Source organism: Parus major, chromosome 1, assembly GCF_001522545.3.
Source record: "Parus major isolate Abel chromosome 1, Parus_major1.1, whole genome shotgun sequence".
In the NCBI taxonomy this organism is placed as follows: domain Eukaryota; kingdom Metazoa; phylum Chordata; class Aves; order Passeriformes; family Paridae; genus Parus; species Parus major.
This window is the reverse complement of record NC_031768.1, coordinates 38,364,414-38,381,017: the sequence shown is the minus strand read 5'-3', so window position 1 is coordinate 38,381,017 and position 16,604 is coordinate 38,364,414. Positions and strand designations below refer to the sequence as shown.

Below are 16,604 nucleotides of genomic sequence, written 5' to 3'. Positions count from 1 at the left end.
TCTAATATGTAGCTTAGGGACTGCTAATGGAGGATGGAGTCTTGCCCATCACTTCTGTGTCAGTAGTTCAAAGCAGACAAAAGTTGGTAAGGAATTTTAGTCACTACTATTTTGCTGGTTGCTTGTTGACCTGTGTTAAATCAGTGGTTTTTATCCAGTTCCTAGAAGACAAATGTCTTCTTGGAGCAAATGCCACCATACAATGCCATTCATGGTGGTCCCGACAGAGAATCCAGGACTGAAGTAGCACAGTGACCCTTCAGGATGTTACTCATCTAGACTGGGTTTGAGGCTTGTTGGCAGTGTGAAGGGCAAGGACTTATGCTGCTGCTCCTTGTCTATTGGCTGCGTGAAAAAACATTCAGTTTCTACTGCTGTGTCTTTGGGATATTCACAAGTTACCCCATTCCTTTTTAGCTCCATTCCATTGACAGGGAACAAGTCCCCAGACAAGTCTTTATTGTCTTGTTTTCTTGGACTGGGTACTACCTGGCCTTCAATTCATGGTTTAGCTGTCCTTTCCAGTTAAATCTGCCTGATGGGATCATGAAGGAAATTAAAACAATTAAATTTTAAAAGCAATCTAATATTTGCAAAGAAAGCAGACAAGCAAAATTTGAAGAAGTAATACCTTAAACAGCCAAGGCTGCATCATATAGTGCCTGTAATAGCAGTATCTTCATTAAAAATGTTGAATAAAGCAAATTGGAGTGTTTGCAACAATGCTGTGCTCTGAAAATGCAGTTTGACTGATGACAACAGCCAAAAAGTGAAAAAGGAAATGCTACAGTCTGTTCATTGGTAGATGTTTACAGTATGACTGACTCCAAATTGAGTCAAGATAAAGTCAGTGTGATCATGGGAATGTGATCTCCATATTTCTTCCTGTGTAACATGTCCATTGCTGTTAATGGGAGCAGATGAAAGTCTAGGATAGTGGTTCTTTGAGTTGTGGATTAGATTAAATGATCTCTTGAGGTTCTTTGCAGTCTAAATTATTCTGACAGGAGTTGACTCCTCCACTGAGAACTGATCTGAATTCAGAATCTCAGCTGAGACTCTGGAGTGACAAAGGGTCTAATTAGGTAACATTTTTATCTGAGTCTTGCAGTATAGTTCAGGGTTGATTAAAGTTAAGGGTCCAACCCAGATTTGTCTCAAGAAGAGATACTTCTTGTTTTGTGCGGTGGTTACTGGAGAATTTGTGAATAGCGAAAAGTTCAAGATTCCACTCAAGCCTAGACACTGTTGTTCAGTGGGGTGAGGCATGATTTATTTCCTTTGAGCACACACAGTTGTTAGTAGTTCATCTCTGTCTCCTATGGTACTTTTTTCCGAAACTTTTTGTTTTGTTTAGTTTTTTTGGGGGGTGGGGTGTGGGTAATTTGAACAACAGAAATAGTGTGTTAAAAGAATGTCTTTCAGTGTATCCCCTGGGTGTGTAAACCTGGTGTGCTTTCCTTCTCAGTTTTTCTTAAGTTTATATGTTTTTGTCATTTCTGGTGCTGGATAATCCGTTCATTTGAAGACATATAAATCCTAGGATGAAGTTCTGGAAGGTTTGTGTATGAAAGTTGTTTTTATATATGTAAATAAAAGAAATGGTTATATTTATGCGTAAAGTAGAATACATTATCAATTTACTAGAGGTCTGATTGGTCAGATAGCTCATATCCTTGAGTGCAGATTCCTGTAATCTTTCTTTTGACCTGTTTGCTTTTTATCTTCCCTGAGCATTCCAAAGTAAATCAATAACATGAAGTTTAAGTCTTTGTATAAAGTCAACCGTTCTCTGTTAAGATCCTGCTTTCTCTGTCGAGAGAGCAATGTATTAGACCATTTGGGAGGAAGAAGAGTGGAAAAAGAAGCCTATGAGGAAAAGAGTAAGCAGCAGATAGAGCAAGGAGTAGAAATGAGGAGGAAATAAGGAGGTCGCCAGCTGGGCCTGGGGGACTTTTCCAGCATGAAGTGAAGGAGCATACAGAAAGCAGAAAAGTGTTAAATAACTGTGGTGAAAGTTTGAGGGGAAGAGATATGTAGAGGTTAAATCTCTGAGTGAAGAGCTGTCAGAACAGTGGCAGCAGAAACTGTTGTCTTGAGCTTTTACAACTATAAACACGTTAATTAGGAGGAAAAAGGAGAGCTGTACTTAGTGTTGTGAGAAGGCCTTGGCTTTCCAAGAGTCACAGAATAAGTAAGGTTGGAAGTGATCACAGTGAATCGTGTGGTCCAACCTCTCTGCTCAAGCAGGATCATCCTAGAGCACAAGGAAAAACATCCAACTTTGATTTTAGTATTGTATCATATATTTCAAATAAATTAATTTCAAGTACAAAGCTTTTCACAGTAAACCTTTATTTAGATCTAAATATCATAAATGACTGAGTAGTTTAATTTTAACTTAAAAGATACTTCTCAATGGCAGTATACATAGAAGTTTTAGACTCTCCTGTATCCTGATCCCCTGGAAATGCTTTCACTGGTATTGTGAGCAAAACAGCCTTTGTGTGTAAGAAGCCTACTTCCCTGCAAAACAGTGTATAGTGTCTGTCCTTAAATGAAATGAGCTTTTGTTTTTTTGGTTGTGCTTTTAAAAAATGCTTTAACAGATCATACAACTTTTGCATTGTGGAGGTGTAACAGATGGGTAGTTCTGCAAGAGTATTTGTGTTCTCACTCCTTGCAGATTCCCAAGTATATTGATGTGGAAACCAAAAATGGAGAAGGGAAGGAAACAAACTTAGTTCAAAATTACTAGAAGGGACCATTTCAGAATGCTTAGTAGCATCAGCTTGCAGCTCAGCTACTGCTCCTGTTCTCTCCTTTCCTTAAGCCAGTCACAAGGGAGGGAGTGGGAATGCCAATTTCTCAGTGAAATGTTGTGGGATGTAGTTTAGGAAGGGTTACAGATTACCAGTGTCCTGTGGAGAAAAAAGAGGGAAGGGCAGTTGAAGGTACAGGCTGATCATGTAAAAGAGGAAGGCAGTGTTATTGCTGCAGAAGAGGAAATTAAAGTAAGGTACTTTTTTTTTTTGCCAGATGAGTTTTTTGTTTGTATGGTTTTTTTCTCTCACTCTTTTTAAGGAGAAAGAATTGGGGGAGTGAAAAACAAGAAATATAACGTCTCCAGTTGATAAGGCATTGAAAAAACAAGTGCTGTTATTTCCCTAGATAGGAAGTTGTCCTAGTGTTGTATTCCCCATCTTTAGAGTAAAAGGATATCTGAGGAGAGGATGATGGTAGAATGTTCATCTATTTTCTTTCATTTTTCTTGACAAAACATGCTTAGCTTCTGCTTCTGATTACTGATTCAAGCATTCATATGTGTTTGCTGACACCATAGATAATGGACCTCTTACTCTTACTAAGAAGTTCAGAACCATATGCAGTTACTAAATTTAGTTTGAGTTTGGACTTATGGTTTTACAGTACGATATTAACATATTATCTCCTTTTACCTCCTTTTCTTTCCTCCTTTATCCTGGTGTGTGAGTTAGTGAGCTCCAGGCTTTCATATCTGAAAGACTAGTTTTTTTAATTGGAATGCATGTTCACTTCTGAGGGGTCAGTGGTGTACTGATCCCATGTGAGAATTTTACGTGGATGTTTGTGTATTAAAATTAAAGCTAAAAACTCCCTTTTCTTGCTTTTGGGATGGGATTTTGTATGCAGATAGCCATTTCTGAAGTGAGTTGTAGCAAAACACAAGCTTTGAAAGACAGTTAAACAGTTGAATGCTGAGGGTTTTAGGGAATATTATGAAAACTTTTAGAATTACTAACATGGAGGCTTGCTGGGTAGTAATCACAGACTTGAGAAGTTCATGTGTTGGAAGTGGTGTTTTCATTGTCTGTGCAAATCTGATAATGTTCTTGTTTTAAATGAAGAGTAGCATAATCAGTGTTTCATAATCCTCAGTGCAGAGCTTAGTTAATATTTTTTATATTTTGCTTAGAGAAATAACTGAGATACCTCCTAAGCTTCATCATGTTTATTCTTATTTGGCATTTAAATTGTTGGGTGATAGTTTAGCTTTGCTGGCTTGTTAAAAAGAGAAAACACTAGTCCTGTACTTCACATGTTGGCTTTGCAGTCACTGAGTGTGCAGATAAAGTTATTTTAGTGCCATTTGAAATTATCAGCAAGTTAAGTCTATTCAACTGCTTATCTACAGAGGGGCATGTAGGACTCCAATTAAGTTTACATGGATAAATGCAGATTTGTGTTTGCAGGCATCAAGATGACAGAAGCTTAATACTGTAAAAAGGCTAATCAACACTGAATATGTTTAGTGTCAGTAAATATTTATAGTGAAAACATTGCCTATGATTTTATGCCTTGGCATTCCAAGTTCTGATTTTTAGTGAATAAAAATGTGGTGTGATAGCCTCTTCACAAACCTGTTATAAAATTGTATTTTATAAAATGTGTTTTGTTGTTGTCTTTGGGTTTTCTTGTGAGGACGGGTTAGGAGTTAGACTATAGTATGTATGTTAATGAAAAGTCTGGCATCCTTAGCAGAGTTTTTAAAGCAGAGAATGAAGAAGGGAAGGAGGCAAGACAGAGACAGGCAGTTTGGGGAGCAATTTCTTCTGAAGATAATTTAATTTTTTTTTAACAAGGGCTTCTTCAAACAGAGGGTTGCTAATAAGCTGTGGTGAACAGTGTGATTATTTTAGTGTGTTCCTGTGTTCATCAGGCAATAATGACAATTTAACTGGAAAATTAATGGAACCTCAGCAATATATGTTCTATATAAAGCATTTGAATATGTAGTTTTTAAAAATTTCATTAGCTGTCCATAATTCAAATGCTAGTCTGCTTTCTTTTACAAATATGTTCTGGAAAATAGTGTGAGAAGCATATCTTAAATTGAGCTTCCACTGATGTAATATTGTATGAAAACCATGGCCACGTAAAATGAAAAAATAGAGGTACAAAGAACAGCGATTATTATATTTGATTATATTTTGACTTAGAGAAAAGAAGAGTATAACTGTGACTGCAGTTCTGCATCAGCCTTAACAATGTAAAAATCGTGATGCTGAAGTGAAATTTTGTTTTCTGGAGGAGAAATAAATTGATGTAGTTTAGGATTTTGCTTGTTTGTTGAAAATGTCATGGCTTGTCAGGCTAACAAATGTGATTTTCTTCCTGGCAGTCTCAAAATCTGGTCAAGAAAAAGAAAAAATCTCTGAAAACCACTGCAACATAAATACAATATACTTCAGTTTAGTGTCTAACTTTGCATGAAATAAGCACTGCCTGTTAGCCTCTGTTTGATCCTGTGAGAGTGTGAGGCTAATGTCTAGCCAGTGTTTTGGAAGCAGCAGGTAGTCAGGAGCAAGCTGCTCTAGGGGTCCATATTTCTGTAGCCTAGTAGTTATTCACACACAGATGGAGACCTTATGAACTTTGACAGAGGTCACACTAAATTGCAAATCTAAAACTTCTAGACTTCTGAAGGATTACACTGGCAAGTTTTTTTTAAAGCCATATGATTTGGTACATCACTAAAAGTATCAACTCAGTCTTGAGAAGATGAACCATGCAGTCATTGCTCACATAATGATCACAGGGACTGATAAAGATAGCCTTTCATGATACTTTTAAGGGAAACTTTTTTATCACATTTTTAATTCATGTATATAAAATGCATTTTATATTGCTTTCCAAACACTTAGACTTGTCTGCTCTGTTGAGCTTAATAAAGGAATTTTGGAGCTTAAAACAGCGCAGAAGCCTCATATTTTTCAGATGCACATGAGGTAGAAATAATTAAGAATACTCATAATATTTTTTTGATTTTAGGTCTTTCGGAGCAGTCAGTTGACACACCAAGCTCTGTCATCAGCCATCACCTCACCAAGGATCTTATAACAGTTTAGGAAAGAAAAATGTGAGATGATCTGGTTACAAATTGTAGCATGTTTAAATCCTGGATTCAAAATTGGGCAGCACTGAAGAACTCTTCCTTGTCTTGATGCTGTAATAGATGAAGTCTCTGGGACGTTTCAACTTGATATTCAGACTGGAGGTTTTTGGGGGGGAATTTGTAGCAGCCAAAGACAGATATTATTTATTTCCAAGTAATGGCCATTTAGGGTAAGATCTTTAATTCTTTTGTTTAGTGGAGATGCAGTGTGACTTTCCTTCAGTGTTTGAAATCAGGGTCTGTGAATGGTTATTTAGGTCACAGGCAGCAAGGATCTTCTTTTAATCAAATGGACAAATTTCTGTCATGTCAGCATTGAAGTGCTTGTGTCATTTGCTATTTAATGGTTCATGAATGAGTCTTTAAAGCTGTGACTTCATGATTCAATGAGGCTGAGTCTGACTCGATGCGTTTAAAGTGGTTTCAGTGACGGCCACACAGAGAGCTTGAAAATTCACACCAGCTAGTGTGGGACTAATAGGGGTGGAAAACTTTGGAAGTGTTTGAAGTGGTCTGCATATAAAATAACAAGGATGTTGTTCCTGCTTCTAAACTGGAAAAACACAAAAGAAAAAGGAGTGTAAAAGACTCTCCTGTAGCCTCAGCAATTTGCGTGCTCTGTAATGCTAGTGTCTTTACTTTGGTGAGATCTCAACAAAGGAAAAAAACTAAATAACCTAATTTACAGCTGAAATACCTGAGTTTGCAATTAATTGTTTTTCAATATTATTTTAAACTAGAGCTATTGGAGAAAAAGTGCAAATAATTGAGTTGTGTTGTCTCTAATTGTGATCATATCATCACAATCTTAATAACTTGTGAGTAAACATATGTGGAGTACAGAATTTTATGCTTTGCGAGAGATACAGATGCACAAACTTTTGCCATAAACTGTTTTGTGATGTGTTCAGCATTTTATACTCAATGGTGTGCAGCTAAAGCCAAAGTTCATGTGATATGGCAAATGCAATGTGATTTGGAGTTACTTCTTCCTCTGACAGTGACGAAAGAATGTGATTACTGTGTGTTTCCAGAGGGGTGAGAATGTGCACAGGTGAGGTTGGATAACAGCTTTCCTAAAGGAGGTTCTCATTTATCCATACCTGGAATAAATCAACACCTGTAATGCGCCTGAACTGCATTTTTTTTTTGCACCACCTTTCTTCTCCCACCTCCTATAAGGATTTTCTTGTATTTAATATTTCAATGAAATGACTTCTAGTGACCATCATATTCAGTGCTAAACTGCAATTACTTCTGGCAAAGTGCAGTTCAGCATTAAGTCACTAACTTAGTTACACAGAAGTTATTAAAACAAAACCACTTAGGGGATGGAGGAGATGGGCTGAGAAGTGGAATGAGAAAGAGATTAAGAAACGCAAGAAGTTGCACAATATTCTAAGAAATTAAAGGATAAAGATGTCTCTAAAGGTTCTGTGATAAGTAATTTTAAAATTAAGTAAATAATTTTTGTTAGGCTATATGCCTAACAGAGTCACAGAGTGGTACTAAAGGGGAACCAGGGTATTCAATAAAAGAATTGACCAGGCAGGTTTGGATAAAATTACATGTGGAGGAAGCAGTACATTTCTTTGTTTTTGAAGTTATACAGGAGTCTATTATGCATTAAAAATTATAAAAATGTTTTAAAATTATATATGAAGTGGTAAAAGTCTTTACTGTATTTCATTACTGTTATTGGGTTGTGACATGGTGCATATCTTCTATTCAGGGGTCAGTGGAATTGAGCTACTATTTACTGTCATGACTAATTTGTCATTTCAAGGAGATGGCTCTGGTCTTGCCTACGTCTTCTAGAACTGAACCAGTAGTCTCTTGGTTGTTTGCTGTCCTTAAGTCAACTAGTTGTTTGAATTAGGTTTGATGAAGGGAAAATTTAGATCGTTTACTTTATAATTAAGCTGAGTGTTTAAAAGGGTTTTGAGGCAGGAGTGAAACAAAACTGGTAAATCTGCATTGATTACATTAGTACTATGGTATCTAAGTTGTGAACGAGTATTTAGTCCAGAAAGATATGAGTTCATATTTTTAAAAGTCCTTTCCTACTGTAATTTGAGATTAATATTACCTGATTTTGTATTGATTTGGTTTTTTGTTTTCAGGTGTGGCTCACAATATTTCTTTACTGCGAGAAGTGATCGTCCATCCACGCTTTGTTCAAGGAGACATTAGCACTAAATTCCTTCCTGAAGTCTATCCTGATGGTTTTAAAGGTTTGTTCCATTTGGAAATGCTTCTTTACTTGGACGCTGTAGTTTTGATTATTGCTCCTTTATATTTTTAGACTGATATGCTCCCCAGTCTTTACTTTTTCTTCAAATATATCTGTGCATACACACAGATAGAATTTTTAAATAATGCATTAAGTTAAAATACTTAACATTTTTTATTTTCAAGAAGGAAAAATACATACTTCTAGTGATAAAATGGTATCTATGAAATACATCTAAAGTCAAGTAAAACCATTTCTGGGTGATACGAAATATGTAAAATAAACATCAGTCTAAGTCTGCAATGCTGTCATGCTCACTAGAGACAGTACTTCTACTGTTAACTATAGTCAGATAAGATTTCTTTTTACTCAGCACTGTTGCTTCTTCATTTAGTAGTTTTAGCACCTTTAGGATTGCCTTTTGGCACCCTTTGCTTTCACTGTAGCTTTGTCTGGAGGATCTGACATTTTATCGGAGTATTTCGGTACCCTGGTCTTAATACTCATTACACATAGTAATGGGCATAATTTTGAATTTTTTAACTCATCACTAGATTAACATAAACACAAATGCAATTATTTCTTTACAACATCTCAAACTACTCAATTGCAAAAATGTTTACCACCAGTTGCTAGAAAAATGTAAGAAAACAGATTGGCTTCCCTTCACAAGGATCAGGTTTTAAAAGGTTGTCTTCTCTCTTAGCCAATCTGTTGTAGATGCTTTCTTAACCTGTGTGGCCAGAGACTCAGTTCTTCCATACAGGTCTCTCACCTCAGCTGGCATTCATCAGGCATAACATCTTTCTTATTAAAAAAAAAAGGCAGTATTTATAGTTCATCATTCATGGGTCCTTTATGAATCCTGTGGAGATTGCTTTTCCCCCATTCATCATTAATCCAATGTGGCAGAATCCTCATCCCACTTTGGAGGCAGCACTGCCAGATTGGCAGTCACTGGACATGACTGGCACCTTGCCAAATTCTAGTCTCATTAAGGAGCAGAACAGATTTTTCTTACCTCAGGACTCAGTGTGTGAGTGTGTGGATGACTATTCTTTGCACCAGAACTACTTGATATCATGATGTAATTGACAACTCTGTGTGTGATGCAGTTCTACATGTGGGATTAATGCATCCTGCTTGTTCCTGGCTCCTGACTGAGCCCACAGGAACAGGTGTTAGCCACCTTGAGTGGCAGTGGGCTTGTGATGCTTCAAGTTGAAAATGTTTTTTGTTGTTTTTGCTAGGGGATACTTAGCTAATCTTTGGGTAACTGAGCTGGCTTTCATCCAGCAGAGATTCCAGGGTACTCTGATCATCTGCTCTTGAAGGCTTGGTGCTGCTGCAGTTGTTGTCTCTTCCTTCCCTGACACTTAAATACAGAATCTCTGGGATTATTCAGTAATTTTCCTGAGTAGATCCAGATCTCTAAGCCACCATGAAAGCTGCAATTTTTTTACTGTTGCTTCTTTCGTTAGGCTAGTTTTTTCTGTAAGTTCCTGGGTTGACTTAGCTTGTGAAAGAATCTGGTGAACTTGAGTAGATGTGCAAAGTGAGTGGCAGGCTGGGAATGGGGAGAAAGGAGTGGAGGAAAAAGGAAAGGAAGAAAGATGTTAGATTCCCAATACCATATTGTGAGAAGGCAGCTGCACCTGGCACATAACTGGGAATAATAAAAACATAAACCAAACAGCAGTATTGTGTTAACCAATTCTTACAAATATGCTTTTGCTCTGGACACCAGAAGACACCAGAACAGACATTGGGACGCTTCATAATAGGAACTAACGACTGGCACACATGAAATTCCTAGACTTTGTTCCTGCTGTATGAAAAATCTTGCTCATCTCCTTCCATGTATCAAACACATGCACACATTAGCCTTCTTAATTATAAATAAAGAAACATATTGTGGCATTGTACTTCGGATCAAGAATAGTTACTCATGGAGACTGATTAAAAGCTTACCAAAGAAACCAAGAGCCCTTTTTAATGATGTTTTACACTGGATCAAATCCTTCATGCTTAAAAAAAATTGATGACTTGAATTTGAGGATAGTTTTTTTTAAGCACCCATTGAAAAATATTTCTACAAATCCGAGGACTCAAATGGAAACTGTTGAAGGCAAGCAAGGATGGTAGGTAGATGACAGGTAGAAGCTCAGCAAGAGAAGCAAAGACAAAAATTAACTTATATGTAATTTCTTTAATCACTTTAACTTTTTTAATATAAATACCCAGGGTAAACGTTGCTAGGAGCATTTGAAAATTAACTGGCTTCATATATCTAACTATTGTTTATAGAAGATGAATAGCTGTGAAAAAAGAGCTGTGGCAATCTCAAAATTTGGAGCAATGTATAGCAAACATACATCTGGAAATATGTAAAAATATGTGCTGTTGTTAACAATAGGAATCCATACCAGAAGTGTCTTAGATTTGGAAAACTTAAGAAATAGAAACATTTCAATAGAGGTGTGTGTACTATTAATGCTCAAGCACAATCCATTTGTTTCTTTTGTAACCTGCACAATTGCCACTACAATTGTAGTGATCTCCACTGATGATAAGTAATGAATCACAGCTGTGTTCTCTCTGTGACTGCATGAAGTACTGGCCCATTTAGTATGTGCATTTTGCTTCAAGTATAAATATTGAGTCTTAAAAGTAAGAAAAGAGATGCTTTGTTTTACAATCTCATTTTTATGAGTTCCATTATAATTCTTTATTAGCAAACCTTTAAGTTAAGAAAAAATTAATTATTAGATGTATCTTGGCTACTTTTCCATTAACCTATGCGATGTTCTCTCCAAATTACATGTAAAATGGGCATGTTTAGTAATTTTCATAGTTAAATTCTTCCTTCCCATCTTTAAGTAAACATTCAGTACCAGAAGAAGGTTTTTTAGTACAAGTTATTTTAAAATAATAACTGTGCTGAAAGTAACCTTGTGCAGTGTAGTTAATGAACCTTGTTCATTAGTGTGGGAAAGGAGCTGCTGTTGTGCCTATTTTGTCCATGTGATGTGGGATGTCTGGCTGGAATGCTGGCTGGCAGTAGGTGAGCTGGAGTGGGTTGTTACTCTGAGCACCTATGAATGTTTTGGGAGGCGTGTGGATCTGAGGGTGGGTGCAGGAACACTGATTAGGTCAGGTGGTACAAATACACCCGTTTTATTTAGAGTGGCCTCCAAGCACTTCGCTTACGGAATAAAAGTGTCTGTAAAGCATGCAGGAGTCAGATGCACTGTTCTTCTGCAGCTTCCAAACAACCTGGGAAGGCTCTGTACTTTCTAGTCTGATGAGAAGGAAATTTACTGTGCATTATCCCTATTTTATAGGCACAGAAAAATCTATTTTCGCAAGGATCCAAGAGGAGTCTTGGACAAAAGACAAAGTACTAACTTTAGGTTAGTACCCTGTTCATGGGATTAGTCATTGAGGTTCAGTCTGTTACACAGTTTGTTTTCCTAGTTTTCTTTTTAAATATTGAGATTTTATTTTTCTTGATATTCCACTCTTCCTGGTTATTAAAGGATGTCTTAAATCAGTCGCTCTCTTTGGGAGACGCATCTTGTGCCAATGAAAGACGGGGCATTTTCTGAGAGACTATCCCAGAAGTCATCCCAAAATACATGAGGAAAAAAAAAAAAGGAAAGGAATCATTTAATCATTTACTTTGCCTCTTCTAGAATGTTTACATCATTTGAATGGAGAGGAAGAACACAGATTCTGATGGACAGTCCTTTATATTTCTAATACATAAAGGAATCAAGAGGAAGTACATCTCTTCTGAAATTGCATATTGGCTCCAGAGACTGTCTGAGATGAAGACTTTTAGATATGTTGTGTTTATCATAATTATGTGGGTTGGATGAAATGATTATTGTGCTTAACACTTACTAAGCCATCTCTGGGATACTGTGTCCAGTTTTAACCCCATCATGCATGTAAGAAAGACGGAAATTCATGTGAGTAAATCTAGTGAAGAGCCTCAAGGGTGGTGCTGGGATTGGAACATATGACCTGTAGGGAGAAGCTGGGAGAACTAGTCTTGTTTACCTGGAAGCAAGAAAGCTTGGGGTGGACCTAAGGGCAGCCTTTTAGGGCCTCGTTGGGGGTTCACAAGCATATGAAGCCAGACTCTTCAGTGAGATCCATAGCTGCACAGCAAGAGTCAGGGGTCATATATTGGAGATTTTAAAGGTGTCACTGCACAAACATCTAAGCAACATATTCTGAATTTGATGTTGAGATTGCTTGGTGGGGAGAGGGGACACACTGAATAAACTAAGGACCTTTCAAAGTCCCTTCAACCTCAGTCATTCCATGATTCTAAGTGAATGTGCTTTTTAATGTGAATTGGGACTGCAGATACGACTTTTAAGTTTAAGTCTGAAGGTTTTTGCTATTAGTCAGAAGGAGGAATGCAACTTCCCCTGTCTGACACCATTGGAAGATGCTTGCTACTAATTTCATAAATTTTCTCTGCATTGGAGTCTAATACTAGTTTTAACTTTATAAAGCTACTGGATTATAAAAGTTAATTTAATAGTTTACTTTCTTGTTTCTGGTAGATGAGGCCAAAAACCCACTTCTTGGTCAGTCCTGATTTCCTTTATAATTCACAACAGCAGAGGCTTCCTTTTTGTATACTATAGCATCCATCTTAGAAGTGGCCATGAGTTCTCTGAGACAGACTTCTTCGCTAGTCTGAATGGTTTGAGATTGCTTATGCAGTATTTTCCTTTTACCATGACTGTATGTATGGAACAAAGCTGTGCTCAACTTCACAAGAAGTTAAACTCTTTAATTTAAAGTTAGACTCTTTCTGTCTCAGCCTACTTGGTATATTTGCCATCTGTAATGGTTAACTTCAAATCCACCAGGAAAAACTTGAGTTAAAACAGAACCTAGGAATGGTATAACATTGGTGTAGATCTGAATTATGCATTGTACTTTTTATCTTGCCCATTATGCTTTCAATTTTTATTCTTCCCAATCAGAAAACAGTCACTCTTCTAGTATTAAGTAACCGACTGGGGCACATAACCAAGGCTTGTTTGTTTTGTTTTGTTTTTTTCACTGTAATTGATAGTAGGAAACACGTTTCTAGGACAAAATGCAAATGAGACTATTATGGGAAAAATGACCTTTTATGTAATTTAATTTGAAGTTGGTTATGTAAAGTAATTGCATGAACCTTTTTGACTCAGCTTGGGGGATACTGGGATAATATTGATTTAAGCAATCATAACATCAGGGAAATGCGAGAGAAATACTTTTTTTCTTGTCTTCCTTCCTACCAGGGTTCTGCAATTTAGTAGTAATAGATGTGTGCAATGTAGTTTTAAATAATATGAACAGCACTGCTTCTGCTCCTTTAGTTGTGACTTAATTCTATAATCATTCTTCCTATTTTGCATTTGCCTTATGTACTTCATTTGATAATTCAGTGATAATGCAGAAGCATATCCCAGGTTAAGCAGAGGGATTTGGGAGCCACCAGTTGCATGTTTTATTGTGGAGATGAAATTTCTGTGTAAGGCAGGAGTCTGCAATGATGAGAGCAGTGGTGTAACTTCATGTATTGGAAGTTGGGGGACCTTTGCTACTTCATCATGTCACTCCCTTTAAAGGAAGCGCTTGGACAGCTGCTCCAGAGATAGCTTTGTTATTCTTCAAATTGATCTGTATGATGAACCTGAAGGGCTGTGTTGTTATATCTTCATTGATGGTGATTATTAACTGATTCCTCAAGATACCCCACAGAAATCCTGAGGAGCAGTTTCTGAAGGGAAATAATACTTGACAGGAAACAAAGGTATTACTGTCTGGAACATTTGTGTATTTCCAAATAGAGTAATATAATTCTAAGTTTGACTTCTAAGCTGCTTGGAATTCAGCTGAGCATAGCAGCAAAAAAAACAGACAGCAAGAGAAATGGGATTGGAGTTCAAAGAACTAAGGCAGTGTTGACAGCAGTCTGGTCCTGTATAATAAAGGTAAATTGCCATCCATAGGAAGCAGCCTTTAATCAAACTTCTGAGGTATGCCTCCAAAGTTATGCTAAGGACATTCCGTGGTAGAGTTGTATGTTGATTGCCAGACACCAAAAACTAATTTTGGTATGTTCCTGTAACAGTTTCTATCACCTCCCAGAAATCCTACACTGGATACTACGGTCATAACTGGTTTTCTGTTTCCATGTCTGTAATACAACTGGTGTAAATAGTGACGTAAATATTTTTTTTCCATGTTGGCAGTAATGAAGCGATTGTGACACTTGATCAGTTGTTAACCTGCTTCAACTTAGACCTTTCATTGTTATTTGGAGTTTGATTTTTATTGAAGATACAGGAAGAAAATAGTTTTTTGTGGCACAGCAAGCACAAAGGCAGTTATTCCATCCAAGACGCAGATCAAGCAATAAAACCTTTGAAATGGATCTTTCTAGTTTTACTGTGTTCCTGTATTTGAGTTGATTCTAATGGTGTGTGTTGGAGCAGGTGGGAACATACAGTTTTGGTCACAAGGTCTTGTCATGAGTGTTGGGCAGAGTGACTGAAAGGCAAAGGCTTTAGGGCAGATTCCTGATGTGCCTTTAGATGAGGCATGTAAACAAATTATCAGTTTTAGATTCAGCGTTTTGAAAAGGTGATCTCAGCATTTCTTCACTGTGTATAAACAATGGGAAAATTGACGCATGTCAGATCCAGATAATTGATGTTATTGCAATCTATAATTACATAAGGATTGCATATATACATATGTCTGTCTGTCTATATGTACAAATAGTACAAAAGTTCAGTGATTTTTGAATTTTGCCTCACAATCAGTTTTTCTAGTAACTAGCAAAGGAAAGATTGAGTTTGTTTCTGAGGCCAGGTTCTCAACCCTTCAGCATTTGTACTTCTGCATGTGTTTATAGAAGTGAAGACAGTTTCCATTTCAAGGCCGATAAAAAAATAAACACAGAGCAAAGGAACTTGCAGTAATATTCAACCAGAATATGCTAATGTGGACTAAATTAAAAAGGGATTGATGCAGATTTTCTGAGTTTTGTTATTTTTAAATTTACATTTTTTGGCCTGTGACAACTTCTTTGTACTGTTAGCTGAACTTTAATGAATGTATTCCCATCACTGTGACATGATTGCATTTCTGAGGCAGACTCTTAACTAGCCTCCTTACCTAAACCTGTGTAATATGCCCAGTGGGATGATGGGTTCTGTGCTGAAGACATCCTGTTTTGAAATTGTGGCGGTAGAGTCTGCTTCAGTCCTTTACAGCAGTCTCCATTCTGGATTTTCGTCAGGATCTCATTAATCTTATTTTATTCTGTTGATAGAAGTTGTCATTGGCTAGTAACCAGTACTGGGGAATGTGAATTTACATTACATAACACTGAGGTGATGGGAGAGTAAAGATATAGAAGGGATCTGTGTTTGTCTGCTGCAGCCATGGAACCAAATGTCCTCCTGGGCAGAGTTCCTCTGGGAGACAGAGCCTTCTGAAGCTCTTCCCCCATTCTTTCATGTAAAATCTGTACTTGTTCTGGATGATGGCATTTGCTGTGATATGTGCAGCTAAAGCACTTTTTGAGAGCTGTGTTATAACTGAGTTCAGTAAAGTCTTTCAGCGCTCAACCTTTATCTTTTGTTAACTTTGTGTAATCCTCCTCTCTTCCTTGTGAAACACTCTTGCTTTCACTTGTGTAAAATCTCTTTCTCAAGGATAAAGTTTGCCTCTTTTCTTCATCATAATTCAGCTTTGCAGTTCTTGTCCTGTTTTATGTCAATTTTAACTTCCTGCTTTGTGGACCAAGTACTTTGTCTTTTTGTTCTCTCTCACAGAATCATAGAGTGGCTTGGGTTTCAAGGGACCTTAAAAATCACCTGGTTCCACCCCCCCTGCCATGGGCATGGATACCTTCCACTGGACCAGAATGCTCAGAGTTCCATCCATCTTGGCCTTAGGACTTCCAGGGATGGGGTCTCCATGCTCAGACAGCCTGTTCCAGTGCCTCATCACCCTTGCAGTAAAGGATTTCTTCCTAATGTCTAATCTAAACTCTTTTAGTTTGAATGTATTTCCCCTTGTCCTTTAACTTCATGCTCTTGTAAATATTCTCTCTCCATTTTTTGGCAGGCACCTTTCAGGTACTGGACAGATGCAGTTAGGTCATCCTGAAACTGCCTCTTTTCCAGGCTGAACAATCCCAGCTCTCTTAGCTGTTCCTCATAGGAGAGCTGCTCCATTTCTCTGCTCATCTCGGTGGCCCTTCTCTGGAATCTCACATCACTCTTGGCCACCTATTTGCCATCTTTTCGTACCGAATCTGTGTTGTGTGATTTGTGACCTAAAGATGGGGAGGGCAAAGTTCTGTCACTGTGCTCTTTTAGCCTGTTGAATGGACAACTGAATCTCTAT

General features: G+C 37.4%; 1 protein-coding gene across 1 annotated transcript in view; it reads left to right on the top strand.

The window, feature by feature from the left end:
- Positions 1–16,604, top strand: part of PCCA (propionyl-CoA carboxylase subunit alpha) — a 274,019-nt gene that overhangs the window by 126,232 nt on the left and 131,183 nt on the right. The window contains exon 17 of the mRNA XM_015631135.3: positions 8,059–8,169. Coding sequence (XP_015486621.1) covers positions 8,059–8,169 — 111 coding nt within the window. The remainder of the gene's footprint in view (positions 1–8,058; positions 8,170–16,604) is intronic.